Source organism: Cervus elaphus, chromosome 26 (assembly GCF_910594005.1).
Source record: "Cervus elaphus chromosome 26, mCerEla1.1, whole genome shotgun sequence".
NCBI classification, from domain to species: domain Eukaryota; kingdom Metazoa; phylum Chordata; class Mammalia; order Artiodactyla; family Cervidae; genus Cervus; species Cervus elaphus.
Genome location: NC_057840.1, coordinates 49,837,482 through 49,858,835, shown reverse-complemented (window position 1 = coordinate 49,858,835; position 21,354 = coordinate 49,837,482). Strand labels below are relative to the sequence as shown.

The following is a 21,354-nucleotide window of genomic DNA, read 5'->3' as shown; positions in this document are numbered from 1 at the left end:
ACGGTAATGGCAGCAAAATACACACATACACAGGACAGCGCATGTACACACACACACACATATATACACACACAGATACATGCACATGTGCACATGCTGAAGGCAGTAAAGTGCACACATATACACACACAGTACAGCATGTACCCACGTGCACACAAACATGCACACTCGGGGTGGCAAAGCACACACACAGGCTCTGGACAGCACATGGGTGCACACACATACGTGTACACATGCTCAGAGCAGCAAAGCAAACACACCTCCCTGGGGCAGCAAGGCACACACACACTCTCACATAAGCAGCCGAGCACACACACACACACACACACACACACGATGGGGGAGGCAAAGCACATACATGCTCGGGGCAGCAAAGCACACACACAGGCACAGCAGAGTGCACTGAACATATGTGTGTATACACACACACACATCTGGGGCAGGAGAACACACACATGACCATACACACACACACACACATCCAGGACAGTAAAGCACACACACTCTCTCTCACACACACACACACACACACCCGGGACAGCAGAGCACACACACACACACACACATGCCTGGGGCAGCAGAGGACACACACTCTCATATACACACACTCACACCCAGGGCAGAAGAGACATCCCTGAAGGTAGGCGGGGTCTTTTCTCCCCCCATCCGCAGTCCCTGGTGTATAAATCTTCATGTCAACCAGAGCCAGGCTGGGAAGCAGAACCTGGTGCTCATGAGCAAGGCAGAACGCTCCAGAACGCCTGTGGGAAGCCTGAGCTATGGTCAAATCTGAGCCGTGGAGCAACGCAGGTCAAGTGTTAACACAAATTTCCAGAGACGACAATTGTGGGGTTTGCAGACAGAAAGCACCCACAGCTAGCCTGAGCTAGGGTGATCAGAGCTGGGACAAACACCCACCCTTGCAAGCCAACCGTGTCTTTGGATCCCCATTTAAAAGAAACCAGGATTCCCCAAATATGCATCTCCTCCCATCCTTTGTGGAATCAGAAAGTCCAACCAAAGTGTGAGTGAGAAGCAAGGAGAGACAGAGACACAGAGAGACAGAGCCTAGGTGGGTGACGCCGGGTCCCAGAAGCACCTCCACGCCCTCCTCACAGGGTCGGGGCTCAGCCACCAAATGCTGCACTGGTCCCATCACCATCCATCTCCACCTTTATTCCAAAGTAGTTGTTGCCTTTGTATAAATGAAGCTATAATTATGTTGCAGAAAAAGCAAGAAATCTACAAATGCGCAGCACTCATGACCAAGAAAAAAGATCTCAACCTACAAAAGCAAGACCAAGCAGAGAATATTTTGTTTTAAACTCATAAGCCCTCACCTCTCTCTTAGACAGGTTTGTTGGCATATAGTTAGTTCTACTTCTTGCCATTAGCATCTTTTGCAGAAAGCTGATTTTAAAAAACCAGCCTACAAAAAAGAATCACTATTGGACTTCCCTGGTGATCCACTGGTTAAGACTCTGTGCTACCACTGCAGGGGACATGGGTTTGATCCCTGGTCAGGGAACTAAGATCCTGCATGCCAACAATGCAGCCAAAAAATAAAATAAGAAAAAACAACATTTCATCATACTTTTTCAGTTTATCGATTTCATACTCTGCCACCACCTTTGTAATTAGCAAATATACACTGACTCCTTGGCAGGAAAGTTATGACCAACCTAGACAGCATATTAAAAGGCAGAGACATTACTTTGCCAACAAAGGTCCATCTAGTCAAAGCTATGGTTTTTCCAGTAGTCATGTATGGATGTGAGAATTGGACTATAGAGAAAGTTGAGTGTCGAAGGACTGATGCTTTGGAACTGTGGTGTTGGAGAAGACTCCTGAGAGTCCGCTGGACAGCAGGGAGATCCAACCAGTCCATCCTAAAGGAGATCAGTCCTGAGTGTTCATTGGAAGGACTGATGTTGAATCTGAAACTCCAAAACTTTGGCCACCTGATGTGAAGAGCTGACTCATTTGGAAAGACCCTGATGCTGGGAATGATTGAAGGCAAGAGGAGAAGGGGGTGACAGAGGGTGAGATTGTTGGATGGCATCACCAACTCAATGGACATGAGTTTGGGTAAACTCCAGAAGTTGGTGATGGACAGGGAGGCCTGATGTGCTGCAGTCCATGGGGTCGCAAAGAGTTGGACACGACTGAACAACTGAACTGAACTGAACTGATAACAGAGGAGACAAGATTCTTAGTAATACCAATTTTTAAAAACTTCACATAGTGGAGATTATTGTGATAAAGTATTTGCTCTACCATAATTATAAAAAATATGCAAACTTTCTATGATGCAAAATTACCCTTCCAGAAAAGTTTCTCAAATAAGCCTCTAATAAAAAATGTTAACTTGGAGGTTGGACTCCAAGTGAAAAATGAGTTAACCAAGTTAAGACTCAAAAGTTAACAAATGAGGGTTTTGTTTCTTTGTATGCTTTGTACACTAAACAGTATACATTAATCCTGTGTGGCACCTAATTTAAGCTTAACTATACAAAAGTATACTATTTTAGCTTATTAATCTAAAGAGAGAATAGTTATCCTTATGAATAACAACACAGTACAGTACCTTTTAATCTAAGGGATAACACTGATGCATTGACTTGTTTTCTATTTTAAAAGTTCCAATTTGAATGTATCCTTTAAAGTCAACCAACAATGAGTCTATCTCATGCTGACTTATACTAAAAAGATTTCATTTTAAAGGTATTTACTAGTAGTAAGAAGGTAAAAGTGGACATTTTCCTTCTGATACTTGTCTAGCCTCAGGTTTATATAAATACGTGAGATGTAAAGTGACTATTCTGTGATTTGGGATATTTTCCTGCTGGAAGTGGACTTTCATAGCCAACGGTCACTTGCACGAAAGCAGAGCTGTGTCAAGTGACGACGAATGGGCTCAAGGACCTCTCTCTCCCGCTGGAAAAAGAAATGCAAGATGTAGTCCTAAGAGTGCTAACACAAGGCTCTTCAAGGATCTATCCATATCCCTATATTCACACACAGTCCTGAGAAGAAAACCGCTTATTCTCCTAGAGGAGAAAACTCAGCTGCTGGTCATCGACCAGCTCCCAACTCCCAATATGTCCATCTTAGCCGCCTGCAGATTCATAAACAAGGGAAAGAAAGCATTAACTGATAATACATGCATGCACATTTAGTAAAAGTAGCAAAAGAAATGTATTTTTCATTTAAACATTAATTAATCCTGCTACCATACTGATTTATACTTTGCTGAGTCTGGTGCAAATAAAGGAAAAGTTCTACTCAAAACAAAAGTTCGTCCTGGTGCATGTGAAACCAGTGAGGAGACAGTAAAATTAAAACTCACTAAGGGTGGCTTAACTACACCATGTTTGTGGTAGCCACCATCCAAACAGGGACACAGGACAGTCCACGCTCTACAAAGCTGGGCTATCGTGAGAAAGTGCACCAGGGCCTGGACCTGTCAGACACCTCAAGCTTCTATCACAGGTAGGTGTAGAGCCCACTTCTACGCTGGCAGCCGACAGGGCTCCTCAAATGTACAGCCACACAGAACCCTCACTTTTTATGAAACAGACACTGGGCAGAGATGGGGCAGGGGACCAACCCTCACACCTCACCCCAGACCACCACATCCCCCAAAAGGTGAGGGCCAGGAGCAAGGGGTGACTGCAGCAGCAACAGCCAGGAGTGAGGTTACCTGCACAAACAGGTAGACCAGGAGGCAGCACAGTGCTTGAAAGGGGCTCTCAACTGCCTGCAGTTCTTCTCGCGAGGATGAAAGGTCAAAGCAGGCCAGGAGTGTGTCCAAGCGCTGGGCCTGGATTCCTGGCTCTTGGCTCAGCCACAGTTGTCTCAAATTAGGCGTTCCCCCTAGTTTAAAAAAAAAAAGTCCATTTACCATTATTCTTTGTACTAACAAGTTATAACACGCTTCTCAGAAACAAAGTAAAGAAATAAGGGGCACTGACCTCTTTCCTTGCTGACTTCCTTGGGCTTTTACACTTAAAGCAACTGGAAAGTAAACATTAACAGAACTTCCTGGTTTAAACAAGCAGAAATCCTAAAAGGTCAGCATATATGTATTTCATTGAAAACATTCCTCTTTCTTTAAACTGCTATACTGTGCAGGAAAGGGAGGGTTTTCTCCTGCTGTGCTCAGCTGTGCTGTCCGAGGGAGTGAGACACAGCTGTGATGGGGTGCTTGGCGAAAACACCACTGGTCTACTCAGGTAGTTGGCTCTCTTATTTTCCTGGACTAATGGTTTTCAGAGTACACTGTGCAAAAGAAACAGCTGCCAAAATTGTGTAAGATACATTTTCCTGGGTTTTATATGCAGAAATTATGAATGAATGATTTTCACATTTTGAAATAGTCAAAAACAGCAAAATGAAAACATTTCACAGTATGAGAAAATTGCATGACTCTGCCAGAAAGGATCAAGGGTGGCCCCCACACTTGACCCAGAGTCCCGTGGGCAGCTGAGATTTCGTCTATAGGTCCCAAATGCATTGTTCCTGAAACATAACAGCTTCAAAAGTCAAATTATGTCACTTGGCAAAGGCTTCTGTGTGAATTCACGGACAGGAAAGTCTCAGAGCTTCTCAGAAATGAGCAAGCTCCAGAGTGCTGCCCAGAGAAACAGGGAAGGAGGTAATTTCTGTGAATGACAACTTGTTTCATTTTATAAAACAATCGTCTAAGAGGATCTGCAAGGTGCTGGTGAGTCACGTCTTTATACAGTGAAGAAATACTAAGCTTACTCTCAGATTCTTGAATGCTTTAAAAATCATTCCAGATGGACAAACTACCAGTTAGATGTGTGCAATCAGCTTTCCTAGGTTTATAAAATAAGGATATGCTTAAAATGACCAAAAAGAGGCTCTGCGAAGACAGAAAAAATCAACTACATGTTGCCTAAAGAAGAATCTCCAGTTTTGGAGATAAAAAGCTATGTCAGACGCTTGCCTGCTGTGTGGTCCGAGACTTGCAGCACAAAACGCAGCATGTTAGTAAGGGAGGCAGCTGAGGATGACGCACAGATGCAGGGACCCTGTAAAGGGGCAGGTCGGGGGAAAGGAAGCTAAATTTCAAGGTACACCCTTCCGAAGGCCTGCAGAAGGCAAGGATCAAGCAGCAGGAGTCCACTGCTCTTAACATACACGTTATCAGGGTGATGGAAAACCATGAGATAGGCACCTGGATGATCCAGCTTCCAAATGAGTCTAAAAACTACCCGGCATTTTCCCTCATGGACATAGAGATGATTTATATATAAAAATCCTATCATTTTCTATCGTTATTAACATAAGTGTGAACAGAGCCATTCATCTGAATCACCTGTAACACAAGTTCAAGACCCCACTTCCAAGGTCCTAGTGATGGCAGACGCGTGCCCGCCCTCTGCCAGTGGGTGGGGCTCCAGCTGCTTCTAGAAGCATAGGCCCCGTGTGCAGAGCTCAGCAGTGCCAGCAGCCCGTGTCACAAGCCTCAGAAGCAGCCTCTCCAACAACTGAGTGAACTTCAGAGTTTATTAAAACCTTATATCGAGTGGCCTCTAAAATTAACTCATGATATAATAATGAAAGGCCAAATATTCCCTTTCTACATTATTTCTGGAACAATCCTATAAAATGAAAATTACATATAAACACTTCTGGAAAATGATTTTGGGTATTCTTTAAAAGTACTTCTTGCTGTAAAATGTGTCAATTCATCTTAAATTGTTTTTGTGTTAAGTACCTTTAGGTTTGAAATACTAAAATACTAATATTTAGGTTTAAGTATATCACTTACCAACTGAGCGAATAAGGAAATACTCCCTCAACTTCTATCCTTGTACAATTCCACTTATAAGAAACATGTTTCACAATGTTTCTTATTTGGTAAATTATAGGCTTGAGTGACAGAACACAATAGTGACTTGAGAGAATTTGAAGCATATAAAAATGGAATATAAATATTTTGGAGAAGTATTTCTTTTGTGAAACAATAAGAAAGGCCACTAAAATAAACCCTAAACTGTCCTCTCTTCAAGTGTCTGTGTGCAGAACACTGTCTCCTACAGTCAAACATGCTTGCCTTCTTCAGATACTAAGAACTCACAGGAAGAATTTACTTCAACTAATTTTTAGGAGAACTCTGTTTTCTCCCCTCCCACTATGTGTTTTAAGATATGGCCCTTGAAAAAAACTTATTTTTACAGTTAAACACTTTCCTTCACCTCCTCTTCCCAGTTCATCAAGCCCACTTTCAATCATGGAAGCAAGACAAGAATCGACCCAAGCAGAGCAGCAAGAATCCAACTGTGTTAATTCGCAGCTGCTTACTCAGGGATCCAGGTTTCCTTCTCCCCCTGGCATGACCTTGGGCAGTAGGCAGGGAAGTGAGGCAGGGTGATTCAGCAGACTGGGCCTGGGGAGGTCTGTATAATGCCCTTTCCTCTGTTGTATTAGAACTTCATTAGGTACACTGCTCTTGGACCCATGGTAGAAATGAAAATCAGTGTGTGTGCAGTTCTGGAAAAGTATGTTTCCACAGAGATCATTATTGCATCATGTGGTGAACAACTCTGACATTTAATCAAGGCAGTCTGTACCTGGAATGTTCATCTGCAGAGGCCTGACGAGGTCCGGCTGCCTCAGTGGGTTCCCGGAGTACACAAACCACTCCTTGACAGCGGGGCTGGTGCTGAAACCACCTGAGTGAAGACAGCTGCATCAGTGGACGTGCGTACCAATCCATCACCGACACTGCACGAGAGCCCCTTGGCCGGACCGATTCCATGCTGGAGAGCCCAGTGAGTTCTCACATCAAAGGTCACCGAGGGGCCTCGGGCATCCAGCAGTGGGTCTCCTACCCTCTGATCGGATGGTCATCCATCCATTCCCACCAGAACGATGACCTTGGGTGGGGGGTGGCAGGACAACCTGGGTAGGTGATCACTGAGGGCAGAGGTGACCTCTCGGTCACCACCGAGACGGCTCCTGTAGAATCCTGCTTTCCTTCCCCACCACCCTCATGCCGTTCCAGAGAACATTTAAGGAGCAGGAATATGACAGTCCTTTCTGCTTTTAAATTCACTACTTTACACAACTATTAAGACTAGTGTTAAGTCAGACAAATCAGAAAGCTGGTAGGAACAGTCTAGAATAAAGGCACTTCTGTCTGTTGCTAGATTACTAACTGCTATGGAAGTTCAGGTGGCCCAGTCAGCTGCAGTGCTCCACTCAGCCGCACAATCACCGTGCCCCTCCTCACCTCTGTGTTTGGCCACGCTCTGCTCTGCTCCCACTCCCCTCCACCACTCCCCCAGCCCACCGCAGACGCCCACCTCCTGTGCCCACACTTGGCGAGCCCCCTTCCCTCCCTCTCAGCTGAGCCTCCCATGCTCCCCAAACACTGCAGCTCACTCAGTCAGCACTCTGGCTAGAGTCCCAAAAAACTGAGCTCCCTAGAGCAAAAACCATTCTCTGTAAAACACAAGGCCCAGAGCAAATGCTCATTAACTGCAGGTTTAGGAGCAAGTTCATCTTAGCCTAAATTTCATACACACAGAAAAAATTTAAAAAAAGAAAGAAGATCTGAGTATTCTTAATGTTGTTAAAAATAAAACAACCCAATTTCTATGTAATCCTCTTGGCCAAGGTTTTCATTGCATTAAAAAATAGCCAACTGAGTGAATGCTGCCCTGCTCATGCCAAGAGACAAACGTTACTAGGTTCTGTACTCCTACTCAACCACTGCTATTAAGGGACCTAGCCTGCCAAGTGACTCCTTGGGAATCACTAAAACATTCACAAAACCACATCTGATATTGCGTGGAAGTGACCACCTTCTATCTAAGACTGTTCACAGCACAGAGGTTCAGAGGCCATGTCTCAGAGTTTTAACTCTAAGTGACACACAAAGACAGAGAGGCTCAGGTGGGCACCTGAGCCTAAACACACCCGACAGGCCTCCTAGCTCTCCGCTGTCAGGGCTGAGGGAAGCAGTCTTTGGACCAATATTCCAAGAGGCACACAGCATCATCTCAGTTCAATTCAGTCGCTCAGTCATGTCTGACTCCTTGCGACCCCATGGACTACAGCACCCCAGGCCTCCCTGTCCATCACCAATTCCCAAAGCTCGCTCAAACTCATGTCCATTGAGTCCATGATGCCATCCAACCATCTCATCCTCTGTCGTCCCCTTCTCCTTCTGCCCTCAATCTTTCCCAGCATCAGGGTCTTTTCCAATGAGTCAGTTCTTCGCATCAGGTGGTGAGATTATTAGAGCTTCAGCTTCAGCATCAGTACTCCCAATGAATATTCAGGACTGATTTCCTTTAGGATTAACTGGTTTGATCTCCTTGAAGTCCAAGGAACCCTCAAGAGTCTTTTCCAACACCACAGTTCAAAAGCATCAATTCTTCAGCGCTCAGCTTCCTGTATGGTCCAACTCTCACATCAATACATGACTACTACAAAAACCATAGTTTTGACTAGACAGATCTTTGTCAGCTAAGTAATGTCTCTGCTTTTTATTATGCTGTCTAGGTTGGTCATAGCTTTTCTTCCAATAAAAAAGTGTTTTTCATTTCATGGCTGCAGTCAGCATCTAAAGTGATTTTGGAGCAAAAGAAAATAAAGTCTGTCACTGTTTCCATTGTTTCCCCATCTATTTGCCAGGAAGTGATGGGACTGGATGCCATGATTTTCATTTTTTGAATGCTGAGTTTTAAGCCAGCTTTTTCACTCCCCTCTTTCACTTTCATCAAGAAGCTCTTTAGTTCCTCTTCACTTTCTGTGACAAGGGTGGTGTCATATGTACACCTGAGGTTATTGATATTTCTTCTAGCAATCTGATTCCAGCTTGTGCTTCATCCAGTCCAGCATTTCTCATGATGTATTCTGCATATAAGTTAAATAAGCAAGGTGACAATATAAAACCATGACTCCTTTCCCAATTTTGAATCAGCCCTTTGTTCCATGCCCAGTTCTAACAGTTGCTTCTTGACCTGCATACAGACTTCTCAGGAGGCAGGTAAGGTGGTACGGTATTCCCATCTCTCTAACAATTTTGCACAGGTTGTTGTGATCCAAACAGCTAAAGGTTTTAGCACAGTCAATGAAGAAGAGGTAGATGTCTTTCTGGAATTTTCTTGCTTTTTCTATGATCCAATGGATGCTGGCAATTTGATCTCTGGTTCCTCTGCCATTTCTAAATCCAGCTTGAACATCTGGAAGTTCTCGGTTAACATAATATTGAAGCCTTGCTTGGAGAATTTTGAGCATTACTTTGCTAGCATGTGAGATAACTGTGTGGTAGTTTGAGTGTCCTTTGGCATTTGGGATAGGAATGAAAACTGACCTTTTCCAGTCCTGTGGCCACTGCTGAGTTTTCCAAATTTGCTGGCATATTGAGTGCAGCCCTTTCACAGAATCATCTTTTAGGACTTGAAATAGCTCAGTTGGAATTCCATCACCTCCACTACCTTTGTTTGTAGTGATGTTTCCTAAGGCCCACTTGACTTCACACTCCAGGATGTGTGGCTCGAGGTGAGTGATCACACCATCGTGGTTATCCGGGTGATTAAGATCTGTTTTTGTATAGTTCTGTGTATTCTTGCCACCTCTTCTTAATATCTTCTGCTTCTGTTAGGTCCATACCATTTCTGTCCTTTATTGTGCCCATCTTTGCATGAAATGTTCCCTTGGTATCTCTAATTTTCTTGACGAGATCTCTAGTCTTTCCCATTCTATTGTTTTTCTCTATTTCTTTGCATTGACCACTTAGGAAGGCTTTCTTATCTCTCCTTGCTATTCTTTGGAACTCAGCATTCAGATGGATTTATCTTTCCCATTTCTCCTTTGCCTTTCACTTCTCTTCTTTTCTTAGCTATCTGTAAGGCCTCCACATACAACCATTTTGCCTTTTTGCATTTTTTCTTCTTGGGGATGGTTTTGATCACCATCTCATGTACAATGTTACAAACCTCTGTCTATAGTTCTTCAGACACTCTATCTATCAGACCTAATACCTTGAATCTATTTGCTACTTCCTCTGTATAATCATAAGGGATTTGATTTAGGTCATACTTGAAATGGTCTAGTGGTTTTCCCTACTTTCTTCAACTTAAGCCTGAATTTTGCAATAAGGAGCTCATGCTCTGAGCCACAGTCAGCTCCTGGTCTTGTTTTTGCTGACTGTACAGAGCGTCTCCATCTTCGTCTGCAAAGAACATAAACAATCAGATTTCAGTGTTGACAGTCTTGTTATGTCCATGTGTAGAGTTGTATCTTGTGTTGTTGGAAGAGGGTGTTTGCTCTGACCAGTGCGTTCTCTTGGCAAAACTCTGTTAGCCTTTGCCCTGCTTCATTTTGTACCCCAAGGCCAAACTTGCCCATTACTCCAGGTATCTCTTGACTCCCTACTTTTGCATTCCAGTCCCCTATGATGAAAAGGACATCTTTTTTTGGTGTTAGTTCTAGAGGTCTTGTAGGTCTTCACAGAACCATTCAACTTCAGCTTCTTTGACATTAGTGATTGGGGCATAGACTTGGATTACTGTGATATTGAATGATTTGCCTTGGAAACGAACAGAGATCATTCTGTCATTTTTGAGACTGCCCCTAAGCACGGAGTTTTGGACTCTTGTTGACTATGAGGGCTACTCCATTTCTTCTAAGGGATTCTTGCCCACAGTAGTAGATATAATGGTCATCTGAATGAAACTCGCCCATTCCGGTCCATTTTAGTTCACCGATTCCTAAAATGTTGATGTTCACTCTGGCCATCTCCTGTTTGACCACTTCCAATTTACCTTGATTCACAGACCTAACATTCCAGGTTCCTATGAAGTATTGTTCTCTACAACTTTGGAGTTGGTACTTCTATCACCAGTCACATCCACAACTGGGCATTGTTTTTGCTTTGGCTCAGCCTCTTCATTCTTTCCGGATTTATTTCTCCACTCTTCTCCAGTTGCATATCGGGCACCTACTGACCAGTGGAGTTCATCTTTCAGTGTCAAATCTTTTTGCCTTTTCATGGGGTTCTCAAGGCAAGAATACTGAAGTGGTTTGCCATTCCCTTCTCTGGTGGACTATGTTTACTGAGAACTCTCCACCATGACCCATCCATCTTGGGTGGCCCTACATGGCATGGCTCATAGTTCCACTGAGTTAGGCAAGGCACCTCAGCATTATCTGCCCAGCTACAATCCAGGAGGACGGCACTGCCCATGGAGGTGAGTCCAATAGGAGCGGCAGGCCTAGCAGAGAAAATAGGCTCAAGACCAGCACCAACACCAGGAGCTCTTCTCTCAAAATTTAGACCAGCACATAAACCCGATCCCCTCTTTCCTCACCATGCAGACCAGCACTGACGCCAAACTCCCTCTTTTCTCCATAACTTGGACAACAGAGGGTTTATTTTCTTGGGCTCCAAAATCACTGCAGATGGTGACTGCAGTCATGAAATTAAAAGACATTTGCTCCTTGGAAGGAAAGTTATGACCAACCTAGACAGCATATTAAAAAGCAGAGACATTACTTTGCCAACAAAGGTCTGTCTAGTCAAAGCTATGGTTTTTCCAGTGGTCATGCATGGGTGTGAGAGTTGGACCATAAAGGAAGTTGAGTATGGAAGAATTGATGCTTTTGAACTGTGGTGTTGAAAAAGACTCTTGAGAGTCCCTTGGACTGCAAGGAGATCCAACCAGTCCATCCTAAAGGAGATCAGTCCTGAATATTCATTGGAAGGACTGATGCTGAAGGTGAAACTCCAATACTCTGGCCACCTGATGAGAAGAACTGACTCATTAGAAAAGATCTTTTTTTTTGTTTTATTTTACTTTACAGTATTGTATTGGCTTTGCATACATTGACTAGAAAAGATCTTGATGCTGGGAAAGATTGAAGGCAGGAGGAGAAGGGGATGACAGAGGATGAGATGGTTGGATGGCATCACCGACTTGATGGACATGAGTTTGAGAAAGCTCCAGGAGCTGGTGATGGCCAAGGAGGCCTGGCATGCTACAGTCTATGGGGTCGCAAAGAGTCAAATACAACTGAGTGACTGAACTGAACTGGGGGTTAAGTGCATATTAATTCCAAAGTATTTCTTAATTAACAAACTAAGAAAAGCTTTTGCTTTTTAAAATGATTAACTGAACACCTGATGAGTTTAACTGACCAGAACACGAGTGAACTTTGCTGCATAAACTGTAGCACTTACAGCTATTTACTTACAGAGCCTTGAATAGGAAACTCTTATCTTTCAAATAAAATTAGCTAGCCAGAAGATGAAAGTTCAATTGGAACTGCTAATCTTAATTTTCATTCCCTAAACAAAATTTTATCAGAAACTGTGGGGAAGGATACAGGAAAAGAGACACAAATGAGCATCTTCTCTGAAGTGGAGGCCAGGTGTCTGCAGGCTCTTCTGCGTCCTGCCACTCCCCTGGTGAGCAGGCAGGTGACAGGGACCCTCAGGATTCCTGTTTCCTCCTTCTGCCAGAAGAGGGTAAAGGGCAGCGCACAGTGGCCAGAAAAGCCTATCAACATGCAAAGAATAAGTCTTTAGTCTGAATGAGGTCTCTGTCCAAACCAAGACATTCACTTGGAAGCATTTTCTCTGTTAATTCAGATTATCCCTACCATAGACACAGTTACAGCTCCCTGCTGCTTCCAAAAGCCACGACTAGATGCAAAGTATTACCTGAAATCATCTTAAAATAAATGCATTTTGCTGGAAAATTAGCCCATTCTCTGGTTGCTGTTGTTCAGTCACTAAGTCAAGTCTGACTCTTGCAACCCCTTGGACTGCAGCACACCAAGCGCCCACCAGGAGTTTGCTCAAGCTCTTTTCCACTGAGTCGGTGATGCCATCTATCCATCTCATCCTCTGCTGCCACCTTCTCCTTCTGCCTTCAAACTTTCCCAGCATCAGGGTTCAATGAGTCGGCTCTTCAGATCAAGTGGCCAAAGTATTGGAGCTTCAGCTTTTGCATCAGTCTTTCCAGTGAATATTCAAAGTTGATTTCCTTTAGGATCGACTGGTTTGATCTTGCAGTCCAAGGGACTCTCAAGAGTCTTCTTTGGCACCACAATTCAAAAGCATCAATTCTTTGGCACTCATCCTTCTTTATGGTCCAACCCTCACATCTGTACATGACTGCTGGAGGAACCACAGCTTTGACTCTATGGACCGTTGCTGGCAAAGTGATGTCTCTGCTTTTTAATATGGTGTCTAGGTTGGTCATACCTTTCTTTCCAAGGAGCAAGTGTCTTTTAATTTCATGGCTACAGTCATTTTTTGGGGGAGCCCCAAAAAAGAAAATCTGTCACTGCTTCCACTTATTCCCCTTCTATTTGCCACGAAGGGATGGGACCAGATGCCATGATCTTAGTTTTCTGAATGTAGAGTTTCAGCCTAGCTTTTTCACTCTCCTTTTTCACCCTCATCAAGAGGCTCTTTAGTTCCTCTTTGTTTTCTGCCATTAGAGTGGTATTATCTACATATCTGAGGTTGTTGCTATTTCTTCCAGCAATCTTGATTCTAGCTTATGATTCATCTAGCCCGGTATTTAGCATGAAGTATTCTGCAGGGAAGTTAAATAAGTAGGGTGATAGTATACAACCTTGTCACTTTGTACTCCTTTCCCCATTTTGACCAGTCAGTTGCTCCATGTCCAGTTCTAACTGTGGCTTCTTGACCTGCATACAGGTTTCTCAGGAGGCAGGTCAGGTGGTCTGGCATTCCCTTCTCTTTAATGACGGATTTTCCAGTTTGTAGTGATCTACACAGTCAAAGGCTTTAGTGTAGTCAATGAAGCAGTTGATGTTTTTCAGTCACTCAGTCGTTTCTGAATTTTGTGACCTCATGGACTACAGCATGCCAGGCTTCCCTGTCCTTCACTATCTCCCGGAGTCCACGGGAGAAGGGAATGGCAAACGACTTCAGCATTCTTGCCTTGAGGATCCTATGAAGAGTATGAACAGACAACGAGGCAGAAGTAGATGTTTTTCCAGTCCTCCCTTGCTTTCTCCATGACCCAACAAATATTAGCAATTTGATCTCTGGTTCCTCTGCCTTTTCTAAACCCAGCTTATACATCTGGAAGTTCTCGGTTCATGTACTGCGAAAGCCTAACTTGAAGGATTTTGAGCATGGTACTTGCTAGTATGTGAAACGACTCCAACTGTACAGTAGCTGGAACATTCCCTGGCAATGCCCTTCTTTGGAAATGAAATGAAAATTGACCTTTTCCAGTCCTGTAGCCACTGCTGAGTTTTCTCTGAGGTACCACATATTTTCAGAGGTTTAATCTGGCATGTATTTTGAAATAGCAGAAATGTTTGCAATAATCTAGTTTGTCTGAATTAAAATAAAATCATCTTCTTAGATGCCTACATATGAAGAAAAAGAGAAGAGGGGATTGAGTTTGATAATTCCTAAAAGGAAAACTTGATTTTCTCATTTGAACTTTCGATTTGCTGGTTTCCGAGTTCAAGGAGCAAAGTAAAACTCAAGTGAAAGTTCTTTGTTAGTTTTACTCTCTATTCACACTATAACATTTTATATGAAAAACAAAAAAATAACAATCAAAGTTGTTCTTCTGCTATTTCCACATTATACCATTTATAAAAGCTTCTGTGTATAACCAAGAAATGTTACCCTGGGAGCAAAAATGTGGGTCTGTCTACATGTCCAACCTTTCTCCCATTAAAAACTCCTGATTATTCCAACACACAAAGCCTCAAAAGTGCCCACTCCTCTCACACGATCTGGCAGGTCTGTGAGCACTGGGAAGGGAAGAGAATGAGCAGAAGCAATGTCAACTATAACCTCTCAATCACAGGGATTTTCAAGTTTGATAACAACTCTCCAGGCTTTAAAAAGTACATATTTAAAAAATAATAATAAAAAAAATAAAAAAGTATATATTTGTCTTTATGATCCTACATTTTTTATATTGCTGGATTAATATATAATTATGTGTGGCATTAGTGCTTAAAAAATAGAAAATTCCCCCAAACTTTCTTTTTTGTATATATATTTGGGAAAAAAGGATTACTTTTCAGGTCAACCTCTCGGACTCGGAGGAGCTAATGCCCTGCAGGCGCTTTGCAAAGGTGCCCGTCACAAGTCTTATCAGCCTCCTGCAATTCCCATTGGATTCCTGGAATGTCTGCATGGTGAAAATGAGGGGAAAGTGACAAGGAAAAAGGACAGTTAATATTAACTGTTAAAGGGGGCCACAGGCGTGGGCTATTCTGAGCTGTGAACCAGTGAGATGGGAGGGGGAAAACAGACAGAGTCTGCCTTCTTGCACCTTTTTGAGTTTATTTCTTAAAATGCATCAAGCTTCCTGATGATTTTATCTAATCTTATCACTAGGGAGACTAAAAAACAGACAGTGTTAAAATCAGTGGTAAGAATAGGCATGAAGCCAAGGACGGGCTGAGGATTGAGTGACTTTAGGGTTTCTCCCCTGTTTTGGCCATGATGCCACTGAGCTGTCTAAACACCATATGCTCCTCTATATAAATATGGGGAGGAGCGCAGTGACCAAGCACTCCCTGAAGAGGCACCCTCCAACATTCCAGATGAACTAGAGCATCCAACAGATCTGTTATCCAAATCCTGCCCCTAATTAGGGACTTTGAGGGATGAAGTCATCAATTTGGTGCCATGCTTTGGCTCAGACCTCCAGTGTCCACAGCTGCACACCTGCAGGAGCTCTGGTGCAGAGAGTCAGGGACTGCGGAGCTAAAGGCACCTTTGATTCTAGACCTCACTCCAAACAAGTAGCTCCCTGCCTGCCCGTCAGACAGGGTTTAGAGACAGCTGCTCGTGTAGCAGTGTTTGAGGGACCATCGCTCTCCCTCGGTGTCTGAAATTCAACCATCAGAGTAACCCTTTTCCAAGGAATGCCTTGCTAAATGCAAGCACTTCTGAAGAGGCAGTATTTTAAACACACACATATCGGTCACTAACTCACGCTGAGACATCTGCCAGGTGCAGCAGGACGCCCCTGACCAGGCCCTGCTCAGCCCGGTGGGGAGGTGGCCACAGATGACGCGCACAGGCAAGTACAAACAGTAATGCGCTGAAGAATGAAGAGTGCATGGTGCCCATAGAGAGGAAATTACTTCTTTCCAGGGAGGGAGAGGAGACACTGGGTCAGTGGCCCTCTGGGGCACCCCTTCCTCCCCCGCTTCCCCACCCAACCACCCCTCTCCCACATGCAAGATGGTCCCTGTGAGTGACAGGAAATCACTTTTGATGAGGGAAGAAGGGAGGAATCCAGGGGAGTTAGTGTTTAAGGGCCTGAGGAATAAAGAGAACTGATCAGAAGGATGGCTTGAGTTGGAAAATACATTTTGTATCTGCCAACATGGATTTGATTCTTAAAGCAATGCAAGTGAAAGAAAGCACATGGGCAGAAAGGGAGCAAACCCAGCTCTGCCAGCCTCCCACCAGCGAGGTTCAAGGCTTCCAGCAGGAATTCCACTTCACTGGAGAAGTGTCAGGAAGACGAGTGAGGTCTCAAAGGAGAGAGAAATGAGACAGGAAGGAGAGAGGGAAACCTCTCAAAGAGCTGAGAATGAAGTGGTGAAATGTTCCCCAAATGCAGGAAAATCAAACCAGGAAGTAAGGATGAAGAAACAAAACATCAGCCCAGGAGGTCCAGCATCATCTCTGAGAAGCTCCAACAACGGACAATAGACATATGGATGGGAGAAATATGTACCAACATGCAGGACAGAACTCTCCAAGGGCAAAGAAAAGCCACAAAAAAGGTACAAGCACAACACCAGCACTCACCTCCACCGGCACCTACAACAGGAGAGGAGGGTGGGTGTGGCCGAGACAGGGACTGCGGAGAAGCCCTGGCACCCTCAAGCGGACAGTTCTACCCCAGGGCGCCATGCAGAAGGCAGCCAAGGCTGTGAGAGCCCAGCAGAGCAAGAGAGGAGAGAGGAGCGGAGCGGGGAGGAGAGCGGAGCGGAGCGGAGAGGGGAGCAGAGCAGGGCAAAGCAGGGCTCGGAGAGGACAGGCTGTCCCAGCGGCAGGGCTGCACACAGAACCAGAGCCCGCGCCATGCAGAGGAGCACCCTGAGGCCCTGAGGGATGGAGCGCGGCAGGTCCAGGGCAAGGCTGAACGAGGCCAGGCAGACGGCCATTGGCTGTGCGACCCTGAGGCCACACGTGCAGGGGCTGGGCTGCGTCAGACGCCAGCACTCGGTGACAGCCCAGGAAGCCCCAGCCTCAGGAACAGGGCCCCTCTATCTCCTGAGGTTCCCCAGACCACCTAAGGAGACTTCAGGCAAACCCTGCAAGGATCAGGTAAATGACCCCTAGAGGACAAAAGGCAAGACCCTTCACAGATCCAAAACCTTTTCAAAAGAGTAAAATACTGGACACTAGAATAAGCAGAAACACGTGGACCCACCAGAAGGAGAAAAGACAAGAAACAGGCCCAGCAATGACAGGATGATGGGATTAGTAGACAAGGACTTGAAAACAGGTACTGCACACAAGTTTTTAAAGGAAACTTTAAACAAGGATTTAAAGGAAAACATGAAGACAGGGAAGAAAGAAATGGAAGACTTTTTTACATGCTAAAAACACAATAACTGAAATGACCATTTCACTGGATAGGCTAGTAGCAGACTAGACACTGCAGAAGAAAGGCTCTGTAAATGTGAAATCAGAGCAACAAGAGGGATCCAAATTGAATCACAGAGAGAAGAGGCTTAAAAATGAGCTTTGGTGCCTGAGGGGCACTGTGAGGTGTGAACCAGGTATGTGATAGGGGCCTAGAGCGACAGAGAGACACAGAAAAGTGTTCAATGAAATGGTGCTCTCTCAAAGTCAACAGGGAATAGAAACTCACAGACCCAAGCAGCTCAACAGCTGCAAGCAGAATAAACATGGAGGAAATGACTCCAAAGTTCAGCTTAAATAGGGGCTGAAAACCAGCAATCAGCAAAAAACCCTAAGGACAGCCAGAGAAACACACACTCACAACCTGTGGACCCAACAGTCAGAAGGACCACGGTCATCTCAGGAGAAACACAAGCTAGAGACAACAGAATGACACCCTCAAAGTGCCAGACAAAAGCATCTAAAATTCTGCCGCCAGCAGAATTACATTTCTACAATAAAGAGCACCAGAAACGGCACACACAGCAATCAACTCACCGATTAACTCCTTTCCAAAACAACCAAAAGCATAGCTCACAGGCCAAATCTGGCTGGCTTGCTTTTATTCAGTCTGAAAGCTAATAATACTTTTCATATTGCTTTAAATGATTAGAAAATTAATGAAAGAAGAATATTCTGACACAGACCAATGACATACAATTCAAACTCTGCGACATGGGAAGACTAGACAGAGCTTCAGTGGCACAACCATGCCCTTCTGGATCTGCGTCTAGGGCACCGCCTCAGCAGAGCTCATTAGCTGTTACTGACTGTGGGGCCCTCAAAGCCTAAAATATTTATCATCTGGTCCTTCACAAAAATTTTTGCCAACAGCTTAAAGTAAAAACAAGAATCACATATTTATACTTAAAACATACGCATGAATCTCAAAGGTTACCTACTATGTTCCCATTTATGTGACACTCTCAAAATGACCGAGGGGTTGTGCTGGAGGACGGACCAGTGTTCAGCCAGGGGACAGGGACAGAAGGGGGGCACCAAGAGGCAGCAGAGGGAGAGCCCCTGCGGCCACGGAACACACCTGGATCTGGGATGGGTAGTACATCCACATCTGTACATGGGTATCCGTACATCCACGCCTGGATCTTGTATGGATAATACATCCATATCTGTACATGGGTATCCGTACATCCACGCCTGGATCTTGTATGGATAATACATCCATATCTGTACATGGATATCTGTACATCCACGCCTGGATCTGGTACGGGTAATACATCCATATCTGTACATGGATATCTGTACATCCACGCCTGGATCTGGTACGGGTAATACATCCATATCTGTACATGGATATCTGTACATCCACGCCTGGATCTTGTATGGGTAATACATCCATATCTGTACATGGGTATCCGTACATCCACGCCTGGATCTGGTACGGGTAATACATCCATATCTGTACATGGATATCTGTACATCCACGCCTGGATCTTGTATGGATAATACATCCATATCTGTACATGGATATCCGTACATCCACGCCTGGATCTTGTATGGATAATACATCCATATCTGTACATGGATATCCGTACATCCACGCCTGGATCTGGTACGGGTAATACATCCATATCTGTACGTGGGTATCTGTACATCCACGCCTGGATCTTGTATGGGTAATACATCCATATCTGTACATGGATATCTGTACATCCACGCCTGGATCTTGTATGGGTAATACATCCATATCTGTACATGGATATCTGTACATCCACGCCTGGATCTGGTACGGGTAATACATCCATATCTGTACGTGGATATCTGTACATCCACGCCTGGATCTTGTATGGATAATACATCCATATCTGTACATGGATATCTGTACATCCACGCCTGGATCTGGTACGGGTAATACATCCATATCTGTACGTGGATATCTGTACATCCACGCCTGGATCTTGTATGGATAATACATCCATATCTGTACATGGATATCCGTACATCCACGCCTGGATCTTGTATGGATAATACATCCACATCTGTACGTGGATATCTGTACATCCACGCCTGGATCTTGTATGGATAATACATCCATATCTGTACGTGGGTATCTGTACATCCACGCCTGGATCTTGTATGGATAATACATCCATATCTGTACGTGGGTATCTGTACATCCACGCCTGGATCTTGTATGGATAATACATCCATATCTGTACGTGGATATCTGTACATCCACGCCTGGATCTTGTATGGATAATACATCCATATCTGTACGTGGGTATCCGTACATCCACGCCTGGATCTTGTATGGATAATACATCCATATCTGTACGTGGGTATCCGTACATCCACGCCTGGATCTTGTATGGATAATACATCCATATCTGTACGTGGGTATCCGTACATCCACGCCTGGATCTTGTATGGATAATACATCCACATCTGTACGTGGATATCTGTACATCCACGCCTGGATCTTGTATGGATAATACATCCACATCTGTACATGGATATCTGTACATCCACGCCTGGATCTTGTATGGATAATACATCCATATCTGTACATGGGTATCTGTACATCCACGCCTGGATCTGGTATGGATAATACATCCATATCTGTACATGGACATCGGTACATCCACGCCTGGATCTTGTATGGACAATACATCCACATCTGTACATGGATATCTGTACATCCACGCCTGGATCTTGTATGGATAATACATCCACATCTGTACATGGATATCTGTACATCCACGCCTGGATCTGGTATGGATAATACATCCATATCTGTACATGGATATCTGTACATCCACGCCTGGATCTGGTATGGATAATACATCCATATCTGTACATGGATATCTGTACATCCACGCCTGGATCTGGTATGGATAATACATCCATATCTGTACATGGGTATCCGTACATCCACGCCTGGATCTTGTATGGATAATACATCCATATCTGTACATGGATATCTGTACATCCACGCCTGGATCTGGTATGGATAATACATCCACATCTGTACATGGACATCGGTACATCCACGCCTGGATCTTGTATGGACAATACATCCACATCTGTACATGGATATCTGTACATCCACGCCTGGATCTTGTATGGATAATACATCCACATCTGTACATGGATATCTGTACATCCACGCCTGGATCTTGTATGGATAATACATCCATATCTGTACATGGATATCTGTATATACACACCTGTATCTGGTACGGGTAATACATCCATATCTGTACGTGGATATCTGTACATCCACGCCTGGATCTTGTATGGATAATACATCCATATCTGTACATGGATATCTGTACATCCACGCCTGGATCTTGTATGGATAATACATCCATATCTGTACATGGGTATCCGTACATCCACGCCTGGATCTTGTATGGATAATACATCCATATCTGTACATGGGTATCTGTACATCCACGCCTGGATCTGGTACGGGTAATACATCCATATCTGTACATGGATATCTGTACATCCACGCCTGGATCTTGTATGGATAATACATCCACATCTGTACATGGATATCTGTACATCCACGCCTGGATCTTGTATGGATAATACATCCATATCTGTACATGGATATCTGTACATCCACGCCTGGATCTGGTACGGGTAATACATCCATATCTGTACATGGATATCTGTACATCCACGCC

At 44.2% G+C, this 21,354-nt stretch overlaps 1 protein-coding gene across 7 annotated transcripts in view; it reads right to left on the bottom strand.

Moving 5' to 3' along the window:
- The window catches only part of FAM120B (family with sequence similarity 120B), a 77,266-nt gene that overhangs the window by 30,754 nt on the left and 25,158 nt on the right, over window positions 1-21,354 (bottom strand). For all 7 annotated transcript variants that reach the window (XM_043888146.1, XM_043888150.1, XM_043888151.1 and 4 more), the window contains exons 4-5: window positions 6,603-6,704; window positions 3,704-3,876 (exon numbers count right to left, since the gene is read on the bottom strand). In XM_043888146.1, the coding sequence (XP_043744081.1) occupies window positions 3,704-3,876; window positions 6,603-6,704 (275 nt within the window). The remainder of the gene's footprint in view (window positions 1-3,703; window positions 3,877-6,602; window positions 6,705-21,354) is intronic.